The sequence below is a fragment of the Lonchura striata genome, chromosome 8, assembly GCF_050655825.1.
Source record: "Lonchura striata isolate lonStrDom1 chromosome 8, ASM5065582v1, whole genome shotgun sequence".
NCBI classification, from domain to species: domain Eukaryota; kingdom Metazoa; phylum Chordata; class Aves; order Passeriformes; family Estrildidae; genus Lonchura; species Lonchura striata.
Window position 1 is genome coordinate 1,164,226 of NC_140710.1, and position 23,496 is coordinate 1,187,721.

General features: G+C 46.6%; 1 protein-coding gene across 7 annotated transcripts in view; it reads left to right on the forward strand.

The window, feature by feature from the left end:
• The window catches only part of LRRC7 (leucine rich repeat containing 7), a 95,110-nt gene that overhangs the window by 55,525 nt on the left and 16,089 nt on the right, over window positions 1-23,496 (forward strand). For 6 of the 7 annotated variants that reach the window (XR_014956984.1, XR_014956985.1, XM_077785298.2 and 3 more), the window contains exons 8-16: window positions 1,330-1,404; window positions 1,851-1,995; window positions 2,799-2,871; window positions 4,372-4,501; window positions 5,495-5,610; window positions 10,916-10,985; window positions 12,714-12,813; window positions 15,399-15,523; window positions 18,445-18,645. Coding sequence is in view for 5 of the 7 variants with exons in the window: in XM_077785298.2 (XP_077641424.1) it covers window positions 1,330-1,404; window positions 1,851-1,995; window positions 2,799-2,871; window positions 4,372-4,501; window positions 5,495-5,610; window positions 10,916-10,985; window positions 12,714-12,813; window positions 15,399-15,523; window positions 18,445-18,645 (1,035 nt within the window). In the remaining 2 variants the exon portion in view is untranslated. Of the gene's footprint in view, window positions 1-1,329; window positions 1,405-1,850; window positions 1,996-2,798; window positions 2,872-4,371; window positions 4,502-5,494; window positions 5,611-10,915; window positions 10,986-12,713; window positions 12,814-15,398; window positions 15,524-18,444; window positions 18,646-22,397; window positions 22,512-23,496 lie in introns of all 7 variants that reach the window. The other variant, XM_085586075.1, reaches the window with a different exon arrangement.

Genomic DNA, 23,496 nt, shown 5'->3' on the forward strand with positions numbered 1-23,496 from the left:
GCCCGCCCACGAGATCCCATCTGGATCATGGTGTGCCATAATGTGGAATATTCCACGGTGCTCCACAAGAATGGGAAATTCCATCATCCTGGGGAATTATAGTCCAAGGAATTCCCCATCAAAGTGTGCTCCGTACAGCCCAGGAACAGGCTTTGAAGAAAGGTGTCTGTTAATGAGAGGGATTGAAAAGCAAATTAAAGTTGAGAGGGGAAATTATGATTATCCATAATGACCTCAGCCCGTGAACACTCCAGAGGGATAAAGAAACATTAATCAGCACAGGAACAAATAGTATTAAATGACCATTAATCAATTCAGCCTGGAAATGAGAAGTGGTTTTAATCATCGAAGGACAGCAGAATTTCAATGGAATTAACAGAGGCAGAATAAATCATCTTTAAAATGCTCAGCACTAGTTCTTAACAGGCACTGGTTATGTGGAGATGTGGCAAACAAGGAGTGAGTTCTCCTGTTCCCCAGCTTTGTCCTCACCTGCTGAGGCACCAGGAGCTTGTCCCACCATTCCCTGGGCGCGTGGGGAATCCGATTTCTCCTGGGAATGGCAACATCCCAACCCAGAGCACGCGGGGAACTCCAGGCCTCCCCTGGGCTCTGCAGGTCCATTTGCTTCTGCCTGTGTTGGAATCACTCCAGGGCAATTGAACTGCTTCCAAAGGCTGATTTGGAATGGAATATTTCCTGGAATATTTCGTGGAGAGTTTAACACCAGGTTCTGCCAGGCTTTGGGGAAAAAAATCTCTACAACCTGGGAGAGCAAAGGCAAATTCCAAGTGTTGGTTTGCTGAGGAAAGTGTTTAGTGGGAAAGGAAAACACTGCTGAGGAAACCTGGGAATATTTGTGGCCTGGGTTTGTAATTCTGGGATTTCACAGCTGTGAGGAGTGAGGAGTGATTCGGGGAATTGCCTTTTTTTAGCTCCTCTCACTGATACCCTGAAAAGAATAAAAGAGATGAAATTTTGATTCTGCCATTCCAGGTTTTATCAGTGCCCATTATCCCCTGTGTATCCTGACTCCTGGCTGTGCCAACTGCAGATATTAAATCTCCCCAGGATGTGTCCTCTGGGCTCATTCCTTTTGCAAAAGGTTCTTAAATTTTACAAGTTTTGGTAAAGAGCAGCAGTGGTTAAATTGCACAAAGGGAATGTTCTCTTCTTGTCCTTAAACACCTCGAAGGCTGAGATGGGGTGTAAAAAAACAAAGGGAAGTAAAAAGAGCTTTATTTTTTTTTTAAGAAAATGCTGATTTTTATTTAACTAGAGACACATTTCTTTGCTTAGATACCCAAAATTATTTATTCTTTTCCTCAGCCTGAGGTTCTTGAACAAATCCAGAATCTGAAGGAGTTGTGGATGGACAATAACTCCTTGCAAGTGCTACCTGGGGTATGGACATTTATTTTAGGGATTTATTGGGTGATTTGGCGATTTCCCTGTTTGCCTGCCTGTGCATTTCCTTGGGTGGGTGCAGAGAGTCATTCATTAATTAATTAGTATAAAAGTTTTGGGATGGTTCAACACAGAAAAGCTCCTGGAAGGTGGGAATTGGGAATATCCCTTGGATCTGTGTCCAGATGGAGAAACATCTCAGCTGCATGCCCAGGAATGGCAAATCCCCGCAGATTTAATGAATTTGGAGTACATTAATTAACTGGGAGGGTTAATTTTGTTCCTTTGAGGCTGAGCCCACCCAGCCCTGCCGCGGGGAGAGCAGCGATCCCAAAGGGTGCTGAGCTAACTCCAGATCAGCTGGATGTGTGTGTTTGTCTCTAATTAACGCTCTAATTAACAGCTCTATCTGCTCAAGTAACTCTGTCTCACGTGCTATTAAGTCTATAGGGAAGTTAAAACAGCTCGTGTACCTGGATGTGTCCAAAAACAGGATCGAGACGGTCGACCTGGACATCTCAGGCTGTGAGGGGCTGGAGGATCTCCTCCTCTCCTCCAACATGCTGCAGCAGCTGCCCGATTCCATAGGTGAGGGAAGCTCTGGGATTCCTCTCTATTTGATAGGTTTTTAAAAATTTTTTATCTTTTTTCTTTTTTAATTTATGGGTTTTTCTAATCACGCAGCGAGGCCTGCCATTAAATCCCAAAGGAGGTAGAAAATGGTGTCTGGACTGTCCCATTTTGGAAAGTCAGGAGCACAATTCCCTGTTGCTCCATCTGGTTTGCTGTTTTAAGGAAAAGAAGCCAAGAAGGACAGAATTAATTTCATTTAAATGTAAAAATCAGTCTGACAGTAATTATGGGATTGCTGCTCATTCATAGTGGAAAAAGGAAATAAAAAGGAAACAATTCAAATTATTAATTTCCTTTTGACTTTTTGACATGCATGGAATTCCTGGATTATTTAGGATCTGTGGAAGTTCTGGGAGTGAGTGGCTGTAGGGACATTCCTCTGTCCATTGAGATATTTCCTTTCAGTCCTGAGCCCTTTTCCCTTTCCCTTTGAACACAGAACTGTAAAATTCCTCCATTTTAAATCAATTTACTCAGATTCCAGCATGGATTGCTAATTCATGCTGCTGATTATTGACTCTCTTACTGGGTGTCTTCTCCTCATATTTTCCATCTTGTTCTTCTACGTCTCCCCATCAATCCCAGGATTTTTGTTCCGTGGTTTTCTGCCCAGGTTGGTTTTCAGAGGGCATTTAGCAGGAATAAACCCATTTGGGATGATACTCCCTAAAATCCAGAGCAGAGCTGTTCAGGGTTACAACCCGTGGCATTCCAGGAGATCCCCATGGGAGCTCTTTATCCATCATTTCTTCCTGCAGGATTGTTGAAGAGACTGACAACTCTGAAAGTGGATGACAACCAGCTCACCATCCTGCCCAATGCCATTGGAAAGTGAGTCCAACGTTCATCCTTTTTAATTAAAACACCTTTCCCCTTCTGCTCAAGGAGTGTGGGTTTTCAACTAGAAAATCAGACAAATATACTGAATTGTGAAGTCATTTCCAACCCTCAGGTTGCGACATTTAAATTTGGAGCACCGCTTTTAATCCTGGGGATTTTTCAGTGCAAGGGAGAAGAAGGTAAAATATATCCAGTTTTCCAAGAGGAAAACCAAAGATTTGGGTGTGAAACAATCTGGATGCTGCAGAAAGATGGATTTAAATCCAGCTTCAGCAGTTTTGGGAGTCTGGTTCTAAAACCTTTTAAACCTTTTTTGTTTATTGCTGAAGGGAAACCCCCTTTTTTAACCCAGTATCTCTTCAGTGTTTGTCATGGAGCCTTGATTACATTTCCAAAGGCACAGCCACGGCTCCAAAATGGGATTTCAGAGCAGCCAGGATCACCCGAGATCTCCACCTTGTGCTGGAGCCACTGGCTGTGCTTTTCCAGGGAAAAATTCCCTCTCCTCTAATGAGGCAGAGTGTCCCACATCACAGGGCACTTGGCTCTCTGACTCATCCCTTTGGATGGATTCCTGCTGGGTCTCTTTCTCCAAAATTCCAGAGGCTGTCACTGTCACCCAGGGATGGGCAATGTGGAGGAGGGAACATTCCCTCTGGGATTCCTCCCTGAGAGCACTCGGTGCTGGCTCCACGCTCTGCTGGGCAGCTCCACCCTCATTTTTGGGATTTCTCTTCAAAGGACAGCCCGTGGTGGCTGTCAGAGCCTGCAGCAGCCCAGCTGAATGCAACATTCCACACAGAGCCAGGGATTCCCGCTAATTCCCTGCTGGAGACGCTCCCTGTGGGATCTGGGTGGTGGGAAGGTGCCAGGGGGAACTCAGGGCCCCCAGCTGGGCCTGGGGCAGTGTTTGGGGCACAGGTCCAGCCTGTGCCAGAGGAGATTTGTGTTCCCAGGTTTTAGCAGGGAATGGAACTGGAAGAGCTGAGATCAGTGATGAGGAGGAGGAGGAGGAGGACGGGGAGGGCGCAGCTGAAGCTGTGGCTGCCCCATCCCTGGAAGAGTCCAAGGCTTGGAGCACCATGGGATAGTGGGAGGTTCCTCTGATCTCTGTCTGAAGTCCTTGGAATTCTTCCCCACGTCCTTCAATATCCTCAGTATCCCAGAAAATCTGAACAGCAGCAGGGGCAAACCAAGCGGCCTTAAAGTGGGTTCCAAAAATCCCGTTGCTATGGGCTTCTGCCAGGGAAATCGTGGAACGATTTGGGTTGGGATGGGCCTCAAAGCCCATCCAGTGCCACCAGGGACACCTTCCACTGTCACAGTGTCCAGCCTGGCCTGGGACACCTCCAGGGGTCCAGGGGCAGCCCCGGCAGATCTCCCCCGGACGTTCCCTCGCAGGGCTGGAGGCGCCTGGGGCTGGTGGATCTCCCGAGGTTTGGGGCTGTTCCTTTGGTGCTGCAGGCCCTAACCAGGGGTTTCCCATTCCAGCTTGTCCCTGCTGGAGGAATTCGACTGCAGCTGCAACGAGTTGGAGTCGCTGCCCTCCACCATCGGGTACCTGCACAACCTGCGCACCCTGGCCGTGGACGAGAACTTCCTCCCGGAGCTGCCCAGAGAGGTGAGTGCCCCATGCCAGGCTGGGGTGTCCCCGGGAGCCAGGAGCCAGCATCCCACCCCTGGAGTGTTCCTGGGAGCCAGCCTCACATCCCTGGGTGTCCCCGGGAGCCAGGAGCCAGCATCCCACCCCTGGAGTGTTCCTGGGAGCCAGCCTCACATCCCTGGGTGTCCCCAGGAGCCAGGAGCCAGCATCCCACCCCTGGGGTGTCCCCGGGAGCCAGCCTCACATCCCTGGGTGTCCCCGGGAGCCAGGAGCCAGCATCCCACCCCTGGGGTGTCCCTGGGAGCCAGCCTCACATCCCTGGGTGTCCTGTGGGATCCATCCCATCCCTGGGGTGTCCTGTGGGATCCAGGATCCCATCTTTGGGACGTCCCATGGGATCCAGGATCCCATCCCTGGGGTGTCCTGTGGGATCCAGGATCCCATTCCATCCCTGAGGTGTCCCATGGGATCCAGGATCCCATCCTTGGGATGTCCTGTGGGATCCAGCATTCCATCCCTGGGGTGTCCTGTGGGATCCAGGATCCCATCCCTGGGATGTCCTGTGGGATCCAGCATTCCATCCCTGGGGTGTCCCATGGGATCCAGGATCCCATCCTTGGGATGTCCTGTGGGATCCAGCATCCCATCCCTGGGGTGTCCCATGGGATCCAGGATCCCATCCCTGGGGTGTCCCATGGGACACTGGATCCCATCCCCAGATCTCAGGTGCTCCTGGAATTCTCTGGGCGTGCCAGAGCGAACATTCCCGAGGTGCTGGGTGGTAAAACTGAGCCGTAAATCCATGGGAAATTGGGAATATCCCTGTGAGGAGCAGTGGGAGGAGCCCCAGGCGTTCGCTGAGGTTCCTGCCAGCAGGAAAATGTCGTTTTCTGGTCGAATTCTGGATTTTCTGCCTTTTGTGGCTTCCAGGAAAACCCAATTTAGGCACCAAGTGAAAATAAGCATTCCCAAGTTTGGGATTCCACCACTGTGGCTTTTCCATTCCCGCAGATTGGGAGCTGTAAGAACGTGACTGTGATGTCCCTGCGCTCCAACAAACTGGAATTTCTGCCCGATGAGATTGGCCAGATGCAGAAGCTGAGGGTGTTAAATCTGAGTGATAACAGGTACAGTTCACAGCATTCTTTTTTTTTAGCCAATTTAAGAATTTTTTTTTAATTTAAAGTTTTCCTTTGAGGCCTTTATAAAGATACATTTCTCTAAAATATATTTTAAAATGTAAAAATATCTTTAGAATTCTAGTTTTAAAATAGCATCATTATAATTTAATTTATTTAAACGATAAGGAAAGAATCTTGGTTGTTTTTTCTTAATCTTTATGGTTTGATCTCAGCTCTTTTGACATGCAAGAGAAAACTTCAGGAAAACTGAATAAGGCAAAAACCTGGATCTTGATGTGTTTTAATAGTTTCAAACCCACTTCCTTCTTTTATCTCCTGCTGTTTCTGTGCAAAAAAATGAGATATTGTCCATAGACTTGTAATATCTAATGATTAAAAAGCTGATGCCCAGGGAACCAGGAAACAGGAATTATCCTGCATCCACTGAAATCCAAGGAACATTTTTAATTTCCTTAATCAGATTTTTTTTTTCCAAACCCCAGATTTCATTTGTCAAACCCCAGATTCATTCATTGAACCCACAGTCCTTATGCACAGGACTGTGCTTAAAAGAGAAACAAATGATCTGTCCTTGATCCCTGTCCTGTGCTGCCACGGGCACATGGAAAATCTGAATTTCCTTGGGATTGATCCATGTGGATGTGCCAGGAGTGTGGTGATTTGCAGTACCAGCACAGGTTTGCTGGCTAGTGCAGGATGTGGGAGGGCGAATTCCATTTTCTCTCCAGGAGTTGCCATCCACACTCAGCAAAAATCAGGGAAGGATTTCCCAGCCCGGTTTCCTTGCTGAGATCCAGGTTGGACACAAAAATGTAAATGAGATAAAGGCATGGAGACCCCCTGGAATATTGTCTCGAATGCCTTCATTCTGTTCCATTTTATCCTGCATTGCAATTCCATACAAATTCCATCCTGTCCCGAATCCAGTGGATTTCCAAGTGGATCCCCCCGAGGCTGGTCCCTCCTCTGCCCCATGGGAACAAAGGAGGGGACACGGGGCAGAGGACAGTGCTGATCCAGGATTTCTTGGGAGTGAGGAATGCAGGGAGCCTTCCCTGGCACGTTAAACCACCCTGAGCAGGGTCCCTGCCCCCTTTTCCAACCCGGAATTGTGCCGGGAATTTGAGCTGGAAACTGTTGGGAGGTATTTGGGGTTTTTTCCCATTTTTTTCCCCCAGTGATTTTCCTGCTGGTTCCATCACTGCTGTGTAGGACTGATGGGAATGCTGAGGTGGTTCAGGGACAGGCTCTCCACCTTGCTGGGTTCCAGCAGAATTCCAGCTCCCTGCCCAGCTGGGAGAGCATTGGGGTTTCCACTGGAGAGGAAGGGGATTACGGGACCAGGATCCCACAGATGTGGGGTGGGATGTGCTGTTCCATGGGGTGGGATGTGGTGTCCCACGGGGTGGGATGTGCTGTTCCATGGGGTGGGATGTGGTGTTCTATGGGATGGAATGGGGTGTTTGAAGTTCCATGGGGTGGGATGTGGGGTTTTTTCCATAGGATGGGATGTGGTATTTGTTCTATGGGGTGGGATGTGGTGTTTGTTCCATGGCATGGAATGTGGTGTTCCATGGGTTGGGATGTGGTGGTTGAAGTTCCATGGGGTGGGATGTGATGTTCCAGGGGTGGAATGTGGTGTTTTTTCCATAGGATGGGATATGGTATTTGTTCCATGGGGTGGGATGTGGGGTTCCATGGGGTGTTCCATGGGGTGGAATGTAGTGTTTGTTCCATGGCATGGAATGTGATGTTCCATAGGGTGGGATGTGGCAGCTGTGCCCTTCCCATTCCCCTCAGTGGTGTCTGGTGACCCAGATCCCAGACCTTCAACCCTTAAACCTGACTGCATTGTCTTTAAACCTGGTGGAATCATCTCCTCTACTCTTCTGGAGTGGTTTGGGAAGTGAACCTTCCCAAATTTTCCTCCTCTGTTGCTCCCAGCTCCAGCTGAATTTGAACATTGCCCTGCTGAGATAATTCTTTTGCCATGGAACTTCCCACATTAATGAAAACTAAAAACTTCTGACATTCTGCACCAAAGAGTTTGGATTAAGTCCAGAGACTTTCTTGATGTTGGAATTTTAGTGGTTTTTTTTACTTTCTGTGGTCCCAGCTTCACGTTCATCACCATTCCAGCAATCCCAGTTGTTCCTTTGGATGAGCCCACGCGTTCACACCAAAGAGAGCTGGGGCTCTGCTTCCTGCTGGAACATTCCCGTGTTCCCACAGCAGCTCTGGCCCTCTGCTGTTCCCTGGACCTGGCAGAGGAGGGAGATCCCAGGAGCTCTTTCCCTGGAGCCCTTGGAAGAAGGGACGCATTTTGCTCAGGGGGAATCGGTGGTTGAGTGTCTGGAGCATTTTGGATCGAGGGCTGATGGGAATCCCAGATCCCATCATTCTGCTCAGGGGAATCAGTGTCTGAGTCCCTTCTGGCACGTTTTGGGTCTCTGATCTTCGCCACTACAGACCTTCACTCTGTTCCGTGTCTTCCCCTCATCCCTGGATGTTGGGACTTGCTGATCTTTGAGTTTCAGGATTTCCTTCAAACTCCCATGTTGGAATTCCACTCAACCCAAGGCAACGCCTCCAGCTTTCCTCCCCCATGCCACACCCTCTAAGCTGTGTCCAAACTTCTCACCTCCACACCTGGGAGTCCTCTCTCTCTTTATCTTCCCAGCTCCAAGCCTTTCCAAGGGGAACGCAGGATTCTCTCACTCTGCCCAGCAGAGCCAGCAGGGCTGGATCCAGATCCAGGAGGTGCCCGTGGTGAGGTGTTTGTGCAGGAGCAGCTCTGTGGAAGCTCTGGGAGCTCCAGCTCTTCCCAAATTTCTCCCAGAGGTGGCTGCTCGGCCTCAGGCGCTCACGGGATTCCAGAAATCCCAAATTCCTTACCAGTAACCGGTGACCCTGTCCATGGGTAGCCACAAACACCTTGTCTCCCAACTGCTTCTCTCTCCTCAGAGTCCTTCCAGGTCTGAGCCCTGTGATTGAGAGGTAGAATTGTTAGAAAAGTCCATTTGGGCTACACTTCCCACAGAGCCTCGGTTACTGGTAAGTGACCTTTCTTTTAGTTCCAGATTGTTCTTAAAGAGCTGAGGGAGCCCCCACTTCCTGCTCTTGAAAGGACTGAGGGAAACCCCTCTTTCTGTTCCTAAAGGGATTGAGAGAAACCCCCCTTTCTGTTCCTAAAAGGATTATGAGAAACCCCTCTTTCTGTTCCTAAAGGGGCTCAGAGAAACCCCTCTTTCTGTCCCTAAAAGGACTGAGAGAATCCCCCATTCTATTCCTAAACAGAGTGAGAGAATCCCCCTCTTTCTATTCTTAAAGGGCTGAGTGAATCCCCACTTTTTATTCCTAAAGAGCTGAGAGAATCCCCATTTCTGTTCCTAAAAGGACTGAGAGAATCCCCCCTTTCTGTCCTAAAAGAGCTGAGAGAATCCCCCCTTTCTGTCCTAAAAAAGCTGAGAGAATCCCCCCTTTCTGTTCCTAAAAGAGCTGAGAGAATCCCCCCTTTCTGTCCTAAAAAACCTGAGAGAATTCCCCCTTTCTGTCCTAAAAGGACTGAGAGAATTCCCCCTTTCTCTTCCTAAAAGGACTGAGAGAATTCCCCCTTTCTGTCCTAAAAGGACTGAGAGAATCCCCCCTTTCTGTCCGTGATTCTGGGGCCTCTCCCACAGAAGTCAGCAAAGCTCCTCAGACCTGACCATCCATCCCCACAAATTCCATTCCCCCTGTCCTTTCCTCCTCCTGGTCAGCAATTAGGATTTAGTCAGGGTGTTTGCACGTGTGCTGCTACAGATGAAGAATTTTTCCTGCACTGCACAATTTAAAAAAAAAAAAAAAGATTGTGTTAGAAAAAGAGGCTGGGGCTTGGCTTGGCTGGAAATGTTCAAAGCCCAGCAATTATTTTGGGTGCTCCCCATCCTTGAGCTTGAATTTGAGGTTTTCCCTTTCAAAAGCTTTAAAATCAGGCCTTGTTTGATGTTTAAAAGTTTCAACCAGGGGTCTTGGCAAAGCAAATGAAAAATATAGAGTGCTGTGATTGGTTGGGAATGGAACTGGAAAATCAGCATGGAATGGTCTTGTCCCACATCATTCCAAGGGGTATGAACAGTTCCTCTCCCTCTGATTCCCACCCCTCCACCCGAGTTCCCTGAGCGTCCCAGTGCCCTCCCAGAGGCACTTTTCCATCTACTCCTGACTTTTGTGTTCCACTCTGAGGTGCCCAGAAACGTGGGAATCACTTCTGTGGGATGCAGGCTCCGAGTCTGGCACAAAAGGGCTTTTCCTCCTGAATTTTCCCAAGTCCCATTTAGGATTTGGTTTTTCCAATGCTCCTTCAATTCCCAGGTGCTGGGAGAGCCTCGGTCCATGGGTGGGCCAGGCCAAGTGTTGGGAAAGAGCAGAGTTAGGTGGGAAATGGGAAGGAATTCCTGGATGTGAGCGTGGCCCTGGAATGGAATTCCCAGATTTGCCGTGGCTGCTCCATCCCTGGGAGTGTCCAAGGCCAGGCTGGAGCAGCCTGGGATCGTGGAAGGTGTCCCTGCCATGGAACAGGGGATGGGATGATGGGATTTGAGGTCTCTCCCAACCCAAACCATCCTGGATTCCATGGTTCTATAAAACACCCTGTTCAGAAGGAGCTATGGCAAAAACTTCAGTGAAGATTCCACAAATATCCTGCCATCCAGTCCATTCCCACTCCCTTTTAGGAAATTGTGTTTAAATGTCTCATTAAAATGTTGATTTCTTTTTTTTTTCCCTGCTCCATTTAATTTTGTCATTTAGGTTCACTGTGAATATTTATATTATTTTAATCTTTGGTCTGATGCTCTGATGAAAATGAATTTTCCATCATCTTGGAATATTTCTATTCCAAATCTCCCGTGTCCAATAAAAGGTGCTCTGTGAGTGGCACTGAGGTTCCTCTAAAGCTCTCTGGGACAAAGATTATTTTTTCTTTTTTTCTGTCTTATAGGTGTAATTTTATTGCACTACAACCAAAGGAAAATATCAGTCTTTCCTCAGTACCAAAGGATGTGGTGTCAGCAGTTCTACTTTCCAAACAGAACTCTTAATGTGGAATATTAATCAGATATATAATACTAATAATAGGAACGACAGGAATAACAATAACATTGATAAAATATTGCATTTTGTTAAAATTGATTTTTAAAAGCAGTGAAATTTTAGCTATTTCAGTGTGATAAACATGCTGCATACAAATCTTTAAATAAATTACTTTGGAAATGAAGGATTCACCTTGTCCCAATATTCTCCTTTACAGACTGAAGAATTTGCCCTTCACTTTTACCAAACTCAAAGAACTGGCTGCCTTGTGGCTTTCTGACAACCAGGTAATGCCTTTCAATATTCCCATTTTCCTTAGGAAAGGGGCTGTCACTCAATACAAGATTTAGGAAAATTTTGGAAGGGTTTGCTCCCAGCCTGGCTGTAGATTTCCATATCCAGCCATAAATCCTGCTGGGTGTCATTTTTTACCACGGAAAAATCACTTTTGCAGGATTTATTTTACCAGGATCAGCTTCTGCCTCCTCACCAGAGTAGTAAATAAAGGGCAGAAGTAGCACAGGAGTATTTTTGAAGTAGAAATTCAAGATGTTTGTTCCCAAGCTCGTTATTATCCTGTTCCCACCCTTTGCTCCATCTGCTCCTCGCTCCTTGGCTTCCTCTTCCCTTTTCCCACCCATTCTCCCATCCCTGCACGTTTTAAACTCCACTGCAGTCAGGGAGAGTTCAAACAAGTCAAAGCTGCACAAGGACTCTGGCTCTGGCTTTGGAGAAACTTCATTGCTGTGCCTTTGAAATCTGAGGGGGCATTTCTTTGTTCCAGGACTCTGGTTTATAGCACATATTCTTTGGGATTCTATTTTAAATCGAATTATGCAACAGGAACCCTGAGAAATGCAATGGTTCCAGCAGCAGCTGAGTCCTAAAATAAGTCTGAAATGTACGTTTAGTTAAAGAGCCAAGCCAAAAATGTGAAAGCTGAAAGGGGGGGGGGGGGGGGGGGGGGGGAGCAATACAAAAATATTAATAAATTTTAATGTGTTAAATAAGGAATCTTGGGGGTTTTTCCCCCTGTGATTTGCATTTTTAAAAATAACATTGCCTGGCGGTGCAGCCCAGGCACAGAACACCCCCAGCCCTTTAAATATACAACATTTTCCAGCATTTTGGCTTTCCTGTGGCATAGCAAGGATTGATTCCCACTCTCTGGGCTGTGACAGTCGCTCCTGGACCAGAGTGACTTTGGGTAGAGCAGAGCAGTGATCGAACATCCCCAGCTGCAGTCAAACTCAGCAGGAATTCCCAGGGAATGCTCCTTGGGAGTTCTGCTGTGCCCTGCACCAGGTTTACTCCCGGGTGAACTGCCAGCCACCAGGAATTTACTCCTCATCATTAATTAACGCTTCGTTAGGATGTTAAAACGCATCCCAAGGGGTGTTTAAATGTGCAGTGCCTGATCCTTTTCCCTCGGAACACCAGGCGGGATTGCCCATGTCCAGTTCTGCTGGGAATGCCAGGAATCGCGGGAGTCAGGGGGCTGCACACCCCTGCAGCCCCGGGAGTTCATTTTACCTGTGTAAAATAAACTGTGTAAAATAAATGTTGCTCCTGCAGGGCTGCAGCCAGCCTGGCATTCCCTGCACAGGGAAAGCTGGATCCTGCCCAGCTGCCAGGATATGGATATGCTCAGTTCAGTCAGAGAGAAAAGGAGAGAGGTTTCTGCCTGGGAAAAAGTCCCAGAGGGATGTAAATTATCTATTATCTCTCTTTCTGTTCATATCGTTCATAGATATGTTCTGCCACACTGACCTGAGTCCAGTGCACCAATCAGGTGAAATGGTTTTACCCTAAGACCAGTGGAATTCATGTTCACGATGCTCTCTATAAAAGAGCAATGTACTTTGAATAAACGGATCGTTCTTTGCCTTCTGAACTTTGAGTCATTTTATTCCCGTCCCCGCCTCAACAGCGACACCGGGAATGAACGGAGGCTCCCGTTCTATTGTTAATTGTGACCAATATTCTCATGGTTGTCATTGTCCCGTTCCCTGCAGTCCAAGGCCCTGATCCCGCTGCAGACCGAGGCGCACCCCGAGACCAAGCAGCGCGTGCTCACCAACTACATGTTCCCCCAGCAGCCCCGCAGCGACGAAGGTAAAGCCCAGCAGCTCCTGCTCGGGGCTCGGCCCCGGCGCCGCCGGCGTCCCACGCCACGGGACACCCCCAGTTTGGCCCACGCGCAGGAATGACGGGGTTCCCGGGCGGTCAGACTGACGCTCTCCGATTGACACCTTCAGACTGACATTTTCACGGTGACATTTTCTGAGTTACACTTTCAGACTGATGTGTTCTGATTTACGTTTTCATACTGACGTTTTCTGATTGACATTCTCTGATTGACACCTTCAGACTGACATTTTCACGGTGACATTTTCTGATTTACACTTTCAGACTGATATTTTCTGATTTACGTTTTCATACTGACGTTTTCTGATTGACATTCTCTGATTGACACCTTCAGACTGATATTTTCACGGTGACATTTTCTGATTTACACTTTCAGACTGATGTTTTCTGATTTACGTTTTCAGACTGACGCTCTCTGATTTACACCTTCAGACTGATATTTTCATGGTAACATTTTCTGATTTACACCTTCAGACTGACATTTTCACGGTGACATTTTCTGAGTTACACTTTCAGACTGATATTTTCTGATTTATGTTTTCTGAATGACATTCTCTGATTGACACCTTCAGACTGACATTTTCACGGTGACATTTTCTGATTTACACATTCAGACTGATGTTTTCTGATTTACGTTTTCATACTGACGTTTTCTGATTGACATTCTCTGATTGACACCTTCAGACTGACATTTTCACGGTGACATTTTCTGAGTTACACTTTCAGACTGATGTGTTCTGATTTATGTTTTCATACTGACGTTTTCTGATTGACACCTTCAGACTGACATTTTCACGGTGACATTTTCTGATTTACACTTTCAGACTGATATTTTCTGATTTACATTTTCATACTGACGTTTTCTGATTGACATTCTCTGATTGACATCTTCAGACTGACATTTTCACGGTGACATTTTCTGATTTACACTTTCAGACTGATATTTTCTGATTTATGTTTTCAGACTGACATTTTCTGATTGACACCTTCAGACTGACATTTTCACGGTGACATTTTCTGATTTACACTTTCAAACTGATGTTTTCTGATTTACGTTTTCATACTGACGTTTTCTGATTGACATTCTCTGATTGACATCTTCAGACTGACATTTTCACGGTGACATTTTCTGATTTACACTTTCAGACTGATATTTTCTGATTTATGTTTTCAGACTGACATTTTCTGATTGACACCTTCAGACTGACATTTTCACAGTGACATTTTCTGATTTACACATTCAGACTGATGTTTTCTGATTTACGTTTTCATACTGACGTTTTCTGATTGACATTCTCTGATTGACACCTTCAGACTGACATTTTCACAGTGACATTTTCTGATTTACACATTCAGACTGATGTTTTCTGATTTACATTTTCATACTGACGTTTTCTGATTGACACCTTCAGACTGACATTTTCACGGTGACATTTTCTGAGTTACACTTTCAGACTGATATTTTCTGATTTATGTTTTCAGACTGACATTTTCTGATTGACACCTTCAGACCGACATTTTCATTGTGACATTTTCTGATTTACACATTCAGACTGATGTTTTCTGATTTACGTTTTCATACTGACGTTTTCTGAATGACATTCTCTGATTGACACCTTCAGACTGACATTTTCATGTTGACATTTTCTGAGTTACACTTTTAGATTTACATTGTCATATTGACATTTTCTGATTTACCTTTTCAGTTTTATACTTTCAAACTGACATTTTCTGATTGACCATTTCAGACTGACATTTTCTGATTCACAATTTCACATTGATATTTTATGATTTACAATTTCGGGCTCACATTTTCTGATTGACAATTTCAGATTGACATTTTCTGATTCACATTTTCACATTGATATTTTCTGATTTACATTCTCACACTCACATTTTCTGATTCACATTTTCAGACTGACATTTTCTGATTTACGTTTTCAGGCTGACATTTTCTGATTTATGTTTTCAGACTGACATTTTTGGATTCATGTTTTCAGACACATTTCCTGATTTACATTTTCACACTGACATTTTCTGATTTATGTTTTCAGGCTGACATTTTCTGATTTATGTTTTCAGACTGACATTCCCTGATTTACATTTTCACGCCGACATTTTCTGACTGACACTTTCAGATTGACACTTTCTGATTTATGTTTGCACACTGACATTTTCTGATGGAAACTTTCACCCTGACGTTTCCTGAACCCCTTTAATTTTCAGCGAGGCTTTGCAGGGGCAGTGTGAGCCCAGCTCTGGGTGTGCACACACCAGGAATTGCTGGCTCCAGACAGGAGCTGGGGATGTGCAGTCCTTGGCTGGGCTGAGGCTTGGCTCCTGCCACAGCTCCACTAAATTCACATTTTCACGCTGTCCCTCTGCTCCAGGGCTGCCCCAAGCCCTGGTGGCGCTTCCCACCACTCTCATCCCACTTTTATTCACAACCCTGGAGTGGTTTCTCCGTTCCCACCGGAGTTTCCAAACAATCACCCAGGTGAACGAGGAAAATCCGTTTGGGTCACTCCCACTCCCTTTCCAACTCCCTGCAGATTTCCAGTCAGACAGTGACAGCTTCAACCCCACTCTGTGGGAGGAGCAGAGGCAGCAGAGGATGACGGTGGCCTTCGAATTCGAGGACAAGAAGGAAGAGGAGGAGAATCCAGGGAAAGTCAAGGTGAGCACTGCTGGATTTATTCTGGGACTCACTTCTTCTGGGCAGAGTTCAATATGCAGGTCTTGAGTTGAGCTGGCTTTGTGTTTGAATGTCAGATTCCTGCTCTGTCCCAAAGGGAACTGAGACTGAATTACTGTCTGACTTTTTAAATTGCAGATTCTATATTATAAATTATATCATTAATTATATTGTTATATATTCTATATATATTATATAGAAATATAATTAATTGTATATAATTATATATCTATTATAATAATATGTTAATAATTTATTAATTATATGTTAAATATAAAATATGTGTTAATTATATATAATATACATATATATTATATTATATTATATTATATTATATTATATTATATTATAGTATAGTATAGTATAGTATAGTATAGTATAGTATGGTATAGTATGGTATAGTATAGTATAGTATAGTATAGTATAGTATGGTATAGTATAGTATGGTATCGTATAGTATGGTATCGTATAGTATATTATGTTATAGTATATTATATTATAGTATAGTATGATATATTATAGTATATCATAGTATATCATAGTATATCATATTATATTATTAATTTCTACATAATTACTGTCCAACCACTGCTTTTTCAGGAATATGGGAATCCCATAGGGAATCCCATATTCCTCTCAAAGCAGAAGTCAGCGAGGGCTTTGCAGCCTCATGGAAAGGGCATCACCTGTGAAAAATGAAGTTCAAAGCAGGAACTTCCTCCCCCAGTCCCATGAAATTTGTGTCATTGCAGAGTTTTCCCCCAGTCCCTCAATCAGCTGCACTGTCAGGAGGATATTTTGGATATTTTGAAACCTGCCAGCCTTTACATGGCATGGAAATGTGTCTTTCTTGAATAATATCAAGGAATTGTCCCACACTTCAACCCTGCAGATTTCTAACTGTGGTAGAATACCCAGGGTAAAATGTAGGGTCACAGATAAAATCATCTGAGGAGGTTTAATTTGGATTTTACTTCTCAAATTAACAGATCTCTTATCAGTAGCATTTTAACACCCCATTGAGAACTTGGTGGAAATTCTTGATTTTTCTTTCCTATGTTTTTCCCAGTTGGGAATTTCTCTCCAGCTCCTGTGCCCAGAGCTAATGGACTCTTCTGCTTTAGTGAAACAGAAAATGAAGCCAAAAAAAGCCTTCACCTCACAATAAATAAATTAAAATTGAATTTTACCCTTGATGAATTGCAGGTTTATGGGTCATGCATGGAAAACAGCATCTGGGAAAGTTTTCTGTTGTTCCACAACCTTTATCAGAATTTTCCCTGGGGGTGACATGACTGAAGGTTTCAGCATGAACATTTTTAGCAGTTTCCCTGGAGCTTTAAGGAATAAATTCAAATAAACATAAATTCTCAACAGGCAGTAACCACCAACACTGCAGGACTTCAAAACAGCGGAAGAAGTTTTCACTTTTTATCTCTCATCAAACTGAACTTTCAGCCAGACAGATGCTAAAATAGATTTGATAGTTGGGGTTGTTCAATAGCTTTTTTCCATCAAGGATTTTGAACTTCTGAAAATTCTCTCTTCGGGGTCAGGCTGCTTTTGATGTAGCCCTGGAATGGGACTGGCAGGGAATACAGATTTCCTCTGGGATGGCGAGTGTGGATCCGGGAGGGAAAGATCTGCACCCCACTGCTGTCCCCCACCAGGGCTGCAGCAGTTTGGCTGTTTGATATTAATGAAGATTAACGCTCCCAGGGGCTGGAACTCCTGCTGAAATCCCAGTTTGGGATTGTCTGTCTCATCCCAGCCTCCAGCCCCTTCTCCCTGGCTGATTCCTGAGGATTTGCTCTGTGCCTTGCTCTCAAGCCATGGCCAGAGCTCTGGCAGACACCAAGTGCCTCATCAGACCACCCCTGAGCACAAATCCATTCAACCATAATTGAAGCAGAGCTTTTAGTGCTGCTTTCCAGACTTGATCTGTCTTTTTCTGTTGGAATTCTTTATTAAAAGTGACATCCCACTCAGAGATTTTAACATTTTCTGTTCTACCCCATGACGTTTGCTCTCTCCTGGTTCAGATCTGGATGCCAGCACTTGACACGGTTTTATTTACCAAATCAATCATGCTTTTGCCTCTGAAATATTCCTATGGACAGACCATTTTCAGTTAAATCCAAAAGTGTGTTTTTCCTGGTCGTTGGGAATTTGAATGCAGCAGCTCTGGCAGGGAGCTATTTAAATCAGCTCACCTGCACCACGAGGTAAAAGCTGCCGTGTGCTCAATTCCAGATCCTTTACCACCAGCAGGAATTTGAATTTGCCCAGCCTCATCACCCTGACACGCTCTAGGAAAGCTGGGAAGTTCAGATTATTGGGGTTTTGATGGAAATCTGTGGTTCTGTCCCTCAGCAAAAGCTCAGTCAAGCCCTGGGGACTCCCTGGAGAGCTCTGGGTCTGTTCCCCTGTGCCAGAAAAGAGCTGCAGACACCCGGCTGTGTGTGAGCATCATCCATCTCCAGGAGCCAATGGCTCCCAGAGGATCAGATCCTGCTCTCAGCTGCCATCCATAATTCACATTAATTGAGTACACAGAGCGTGGCTGAATTAATTCTGCATTTACAGCAGGATTGTTTGGGAAGGCGTGATGGGATGTGGCAGCAAAGTGCAGAGCTACCAACCAACACCCTCCCAGGGGGAGAGATGGGCTTGCAGGGAACCACTCCATCCCTTATTTTATTGCCCTAGGATTGCATTCGATGCTGACACAGAGGGACTGAACAAATTTCAGTCCTTAAACTCCTCAAACTCCCCAGACAGACCCACCAAACCTCGAGGAAAGCGCCCTCAGCCCACAACTGTAACCAGGCTCTCCTTTGCGCTGTTTCCGTCCTGTACTTCTGCTGCCATTCCTCACTAACTCCTCCTTCCCCGCTGCTCAGGTGGAGATAAACCTCAAACGTTACCCCACGCCATACCCCGAGGATCTGAAGAACATGGTGAAATCCGTGCAGAACCTGGTGAGCAAACCCAGCCTGGGGGTGCGGCCCGAGAACTCGGCCCCAGCTGCCACCACCGACCCCACGGGCAAGGACAAGTACGAGCACAAGTGGCCCCTGACCCCCAAGGAGATCTCCGTGGAGGTACTGTGAAGGACCTTGCTCCTCTCCAGAATTCCAGACCCATTTTCCAGGGTTTTGAAGCCCCAGAGGATGTTCTGATCTGCTGGGAGCCTCAGACCCGAGAGTTCCTTGTTCTACCAGTAAAGTTTTATGTTGAGTTGCTGGGTTGCATTCAGGTTTAGATTGAGCTGCTGAGTTTCGTCCAGTTTTAGACTGAGTGGCTGTTGTCCCCAGTGCTGCTGAATTTTTGGGTTGAAATCCCCCTGGATGGGAGTTTTGCTGTGGATTTCTCCCAGCACTCTGCTCAGTTTCAAGGCTGTGAGGTTGGCAGGTGACAGGAGGATGGGCCCAGGCCCCATTTCCATCCCATTTCATCTCTTCAAGACTCCTTGGGTCTGTGTGCCAGGAGGTTCTGCCCTTGGGATTGCTGCCAGGAGCAGGAATGCAATTAACCCTGCCCAGAGTTAACGAAGGCTTCAGGAGAGCTCCTTGTGCAGGGAGCAGCCCTGGATGCTGAGAGCTGCAGAGCCCAGCTCTTCCCGGAGTGTTTGCCAAGCACAGGGACAGATCCTACCCCAGGATTAATCCCCAAAAGGTGGGTTCCTAAATCCTGCAGTCCTGCTGGAGCTTGCTCTCATCTACCCCACCAAACAAGGGGAATCCCTTCCCACGGGAGCTGAAAAGCTTGGAGAGGTCTGCAGGAATGCCAGCATTCCTGAAGGTCCTGGCACAGTTTTAATGCTGGAAAGAAATAAAGGAGGAGAAACCTTTTCCTTCTTTTTCACTCCTTTGTTATCTGAACATTGTAATAAACTCCTTGTCTTTGCAACAGGCATATCCTTGAAATCTCCCCTGTCTGTGGTCAGCCCTGTGTGCAGGAATTGTTCTCCCTCAGATTTCCACGTCTTTGGCACAAATATTGCACATTCAGCTGTGGCTGCTCTCTCAGCGCTGTGTTTTAGTTGCAGTCTAACATTTTCATTCCTTAAAAAAAATAACCCCCCAAAGTTTGCTCCTCAAGTTGGCTTCGGAAGTCTTCTACTCTAGGCACTATTTCAATTAGAACCAAAATATTGAAGTTAAATATTTTATTTCAACTAAAATAGCTCAGTTAAATCACTCACATTTCCATCTAAATCTGAGCTCTTCAATTGAACCATTATTCCTTTTTACTCATTAAATTCTCACTGCGTAAATCTGGTCCTTGAACCAGCTGGTGACTCAGGCCACGAGTCTTGACATTCTGCTCTTGCTGCTGAATATATAGAATTTATTTTGTATTATCTATCATTTGAACTTGAATATTCTCAACATCTTTCTGTGGGTTTTTACTACATGTTTCTATCTGGAATTTGACCCACATGTCCTGACAGAGTTTTTAGGTGTTTGATCTCGTGGCTGTGGCTGGCGATGCGGCCTCCAGAAATCAGTGGTCTGTGAATATTTGTTAAAATAATGTTCATTTTTTTCAATGAAAACACAGACATCCCAGTGAGCTGAGCCCCAGCAGGGTCCTGGAGGCTGGCAGGAAATGCAGCTGAAGGGAGGAATGGCAGTCACAAACATGGGATGCTGCTGGGGAGACATCCCTGGGCTGCGTGGGTGCAGGAACCTCGCAGCTCTCTGCAGGGAGAGCTGAGCTGCTGCAGCCAGAGCCTGGGGTGACCCCTGGGGTGACCCCTGGGGTGACCCCTGGGGTGACCCTTGGGGTGACCCCTGCAGTGACCCCTGGGGTGACTCCTGGTGTGACCCCTGTGGTGACCCCTGGGGTGACTCCTGGGGTGACCCCTGGGGTGACTCCTGCAGTGACTCCTGTGGTGACCCCTGGGGTGACCCCTGGGGTGACTCCTGGGGTGACCCCTGGGGTGACCCCTGGGGTGACTCCTGGGGTGACCCCTGGGGTGACTCCTGGGGTGACCCCTGCAGTGACCCCTGGGGTGATCCCTGGGGTGACTCCTGGGGTGACCCCTGGGGTGACCCCTGGGGTGACTGTTGGGGTGACTCCTGGGGTGACCCCTGGGGTGACCCCTGCAGTGACTCCTGGGGTGACTCCTGGGGTGACCCCTGGTGTGACCCCTGCGGTGACCCCTGCGGTGACCCCTGCGGTGACCCCTGGGGTGACCCCTGGGGTGACCCCTGCGGTGACCCCTGCGGTGACCCCTGCGGTGACCCCTGGGGTGACCCCTGCGGTGACCCCTGCGGTGACCCCTGGGGTGCCACTCGACAAGGGGAGTGCAGGTCCCTCCCTCATCCTGCCCCACAGCAGGGCTGGGAGCTCCCCCTGTTCCCACGGGCCAACAGATGAGATTTCACATCCCGTGTTGTCATGCTGGAGGTGGGGGAACTTTTCCAGGTTTTCATTTCCCTGGAACGGAGTCAAGAGTGGGACCACAACTATTCCAGCAGCTGAAGAGGAGAAAAGGGATGATCTTGTCCTTCCCAGACATTAGGAGGGGTTTTTAGCTCTAATCAGGGTGGTGCAGATCCATTTCCCTCTCCTTGGCTTCCTGCACCAGGATAAAACACACGGGAAGTGTAGGCAGAGTGTGAATGGATTTGTGAACAATATTGGCCTGATTTCAGTTGTAACCCATTAAATAAAACATAATTAAGCTCCATTTGCTTTGCAGATAATTAGCAGACAAGCTCAAGCCTCGAGTTAAAGTGCACTTTGAAATTGCAGGTGTGTTGTGATGTAGCTAAAGGCTGAAGGCAGTTTCTGATCCCAGGTAATTGAATTTCAGGTGCAGCGCTCACTTTTCATCCTCAGATAAGCTGGTTTCTGATCTCTTTTGGCTTTTCCTGCAATTAATTTGCATGTGTCTCTTCAGAAACTGTTTCTAAATAATGAAAAGGAGCATCTGGAATGAAGAGCTGCATGTCAAATCCACTGTACCATCCTTCACCTCCATGCTCAATAAGCAAACAATATCTTGATTAATCATCAATTATAACAAACCTCTTCATCATTCTCATTCTTTCTGGAAGATGTGAGTTTTGGCCCAAGAGGAGTCTGGGATTATTCCGGGAGTTGTGCTGCCTTTCCATGAGAAAAAAATGAGGAACATCAAGATCAGCAAGTCAGGTCTTTATAGTTCCTGTTCTTGATGGGTTTGCATTGAGAATATCCCACATTTCCCCTGCCTCATCCCTTCCCAGAGCCCTGGGCTGCTCCAGGCAGATTGCAGGAGTCTGGTCATTCCAAACATTCTGTCCCTCCAGATTAGAATTTAATGTTCTTGTGTCCTCAGCCCAAATATTTGGTGATATTTCTCTTGCCAGTTGTTTTAATGGTTTGTACCAGGTATTTTCTCCTCACCACAGTTCTCTGCCCTCTTCCTGCATCCTTCCCCAGTTAATCCTGAGGAATAATCTCCAGGCACCCACTCAAACACAATTGCAATTCCTTTCTCCTTGCAATTTTCTTCCTATTAGTGACCTTTTGGTTCTTCATCTTGTATGAAAAAGGTCCTCTTAAAGAGAGTGGAATTAAATGGAATGTTATTTGGGGTTTTTACAGCATATTTCACATATTCATGGCAGATTCACAAATGCCAGAGTGGTTCTTTCAAAAGCGCATTGGTTTTTGTTGGATAGCTGGGCTGGGGGATGAAAAGAAAAGGAAAATACAATAAAATGAGGAACTTCACGCACCTGAAGTTCACCATCTTGTCAAAAATGGAACTGCCGGGTCTCCCTCTCTTCCAGCAAGGGAGGGAGCAGTTTAAGCCTCAAACTCCTGGAAGCTTCATGGCACAATGTTGGGATTCCAGGTCCAAGCTAAAGAAACCAAAGAACCCCCCGAGAGCCCCCAGGCTGGCCCTGAGCACAGCCCGAAATCCCCTCTGGAGGCCCCGGGCGGGCAGGACCGAGCCCAAAGCTCAGAGGTACCGGCACAGCCGGGCTGCTCAGCTGGAGAACGTCACCCCTGCACTGCTCTGCACCCAGCACTGGGCTCCCACCAGTTCCTTCCACTGCGCTGGGAAAGGGCTCTGGGGGTCACTGGGCACCTGGGGAGCACCAGGGAAATCCTCTGCATGGGGAAGGGAAGGCTGGGCTGGGTCACTCCACGTGGGAATCACCACGGAACTGCCTGAAGAACGAGGATGGCTCTTCTGGGAAGGCCCTGCCTCCAGCAGAACATCAGACACACAGGGTTTGAAATAGCTCTGGTGTAAACAGAATTAAATTCTCCGAGGATAAATCGCATGGCAAATGCTTCTACAAATCTCTGTCACTACAAAAAGTACTTAATGGCAGTAAACCTCTGAAAGTTTCCTCCTTGCAAGTGAAAGCAAGAAGATTTTTTTAGACCTTGGTAGCATTAAACCCTCCAGCAATGCGGATTTGGTTTGGGTACTCCAGTTTAAATTGTTTCTCTAATTAATACATCTCTCCCTCTTGCCTTCCCTCTCCAAACTCACTGGAGAACCTTTACAACCCGTCAGGGTACAGAGACCCTCCTGTCTCCCCAGGACACTCGTCCTCCTCATCTCCGAGCTTCCTGCAGGGATGAGAAAAGCCCCAAAATTCCCATTGGTGCCTTCATTCCCTCCTAGCCGCCCTAACTCTCCTAATTTAAAATTCCTCTTTCTAAGAACGAGTCCCCCTTTCCTCCCCCAGTTTAACTGGGGTTATTTTCAGCACATGTCCTGTGGCAGGGCTTGTGTGAAGGTCAGGTGCGCTGAACCCTCAGGCAGAAGTTTATTTAATCCAAATAATTTTAATTTAGCCACAAGCTCCTCAGAGACAAAGCCATTTTAATTAAGTACAGCTCCAGGGACAGTTGAATCTCTGGAAGGACTCGCCAGAAATAACTGAGGGAGGAATCCTCCCTCCTGAAATACCAATTGTTTACACTCCATTTGGGTT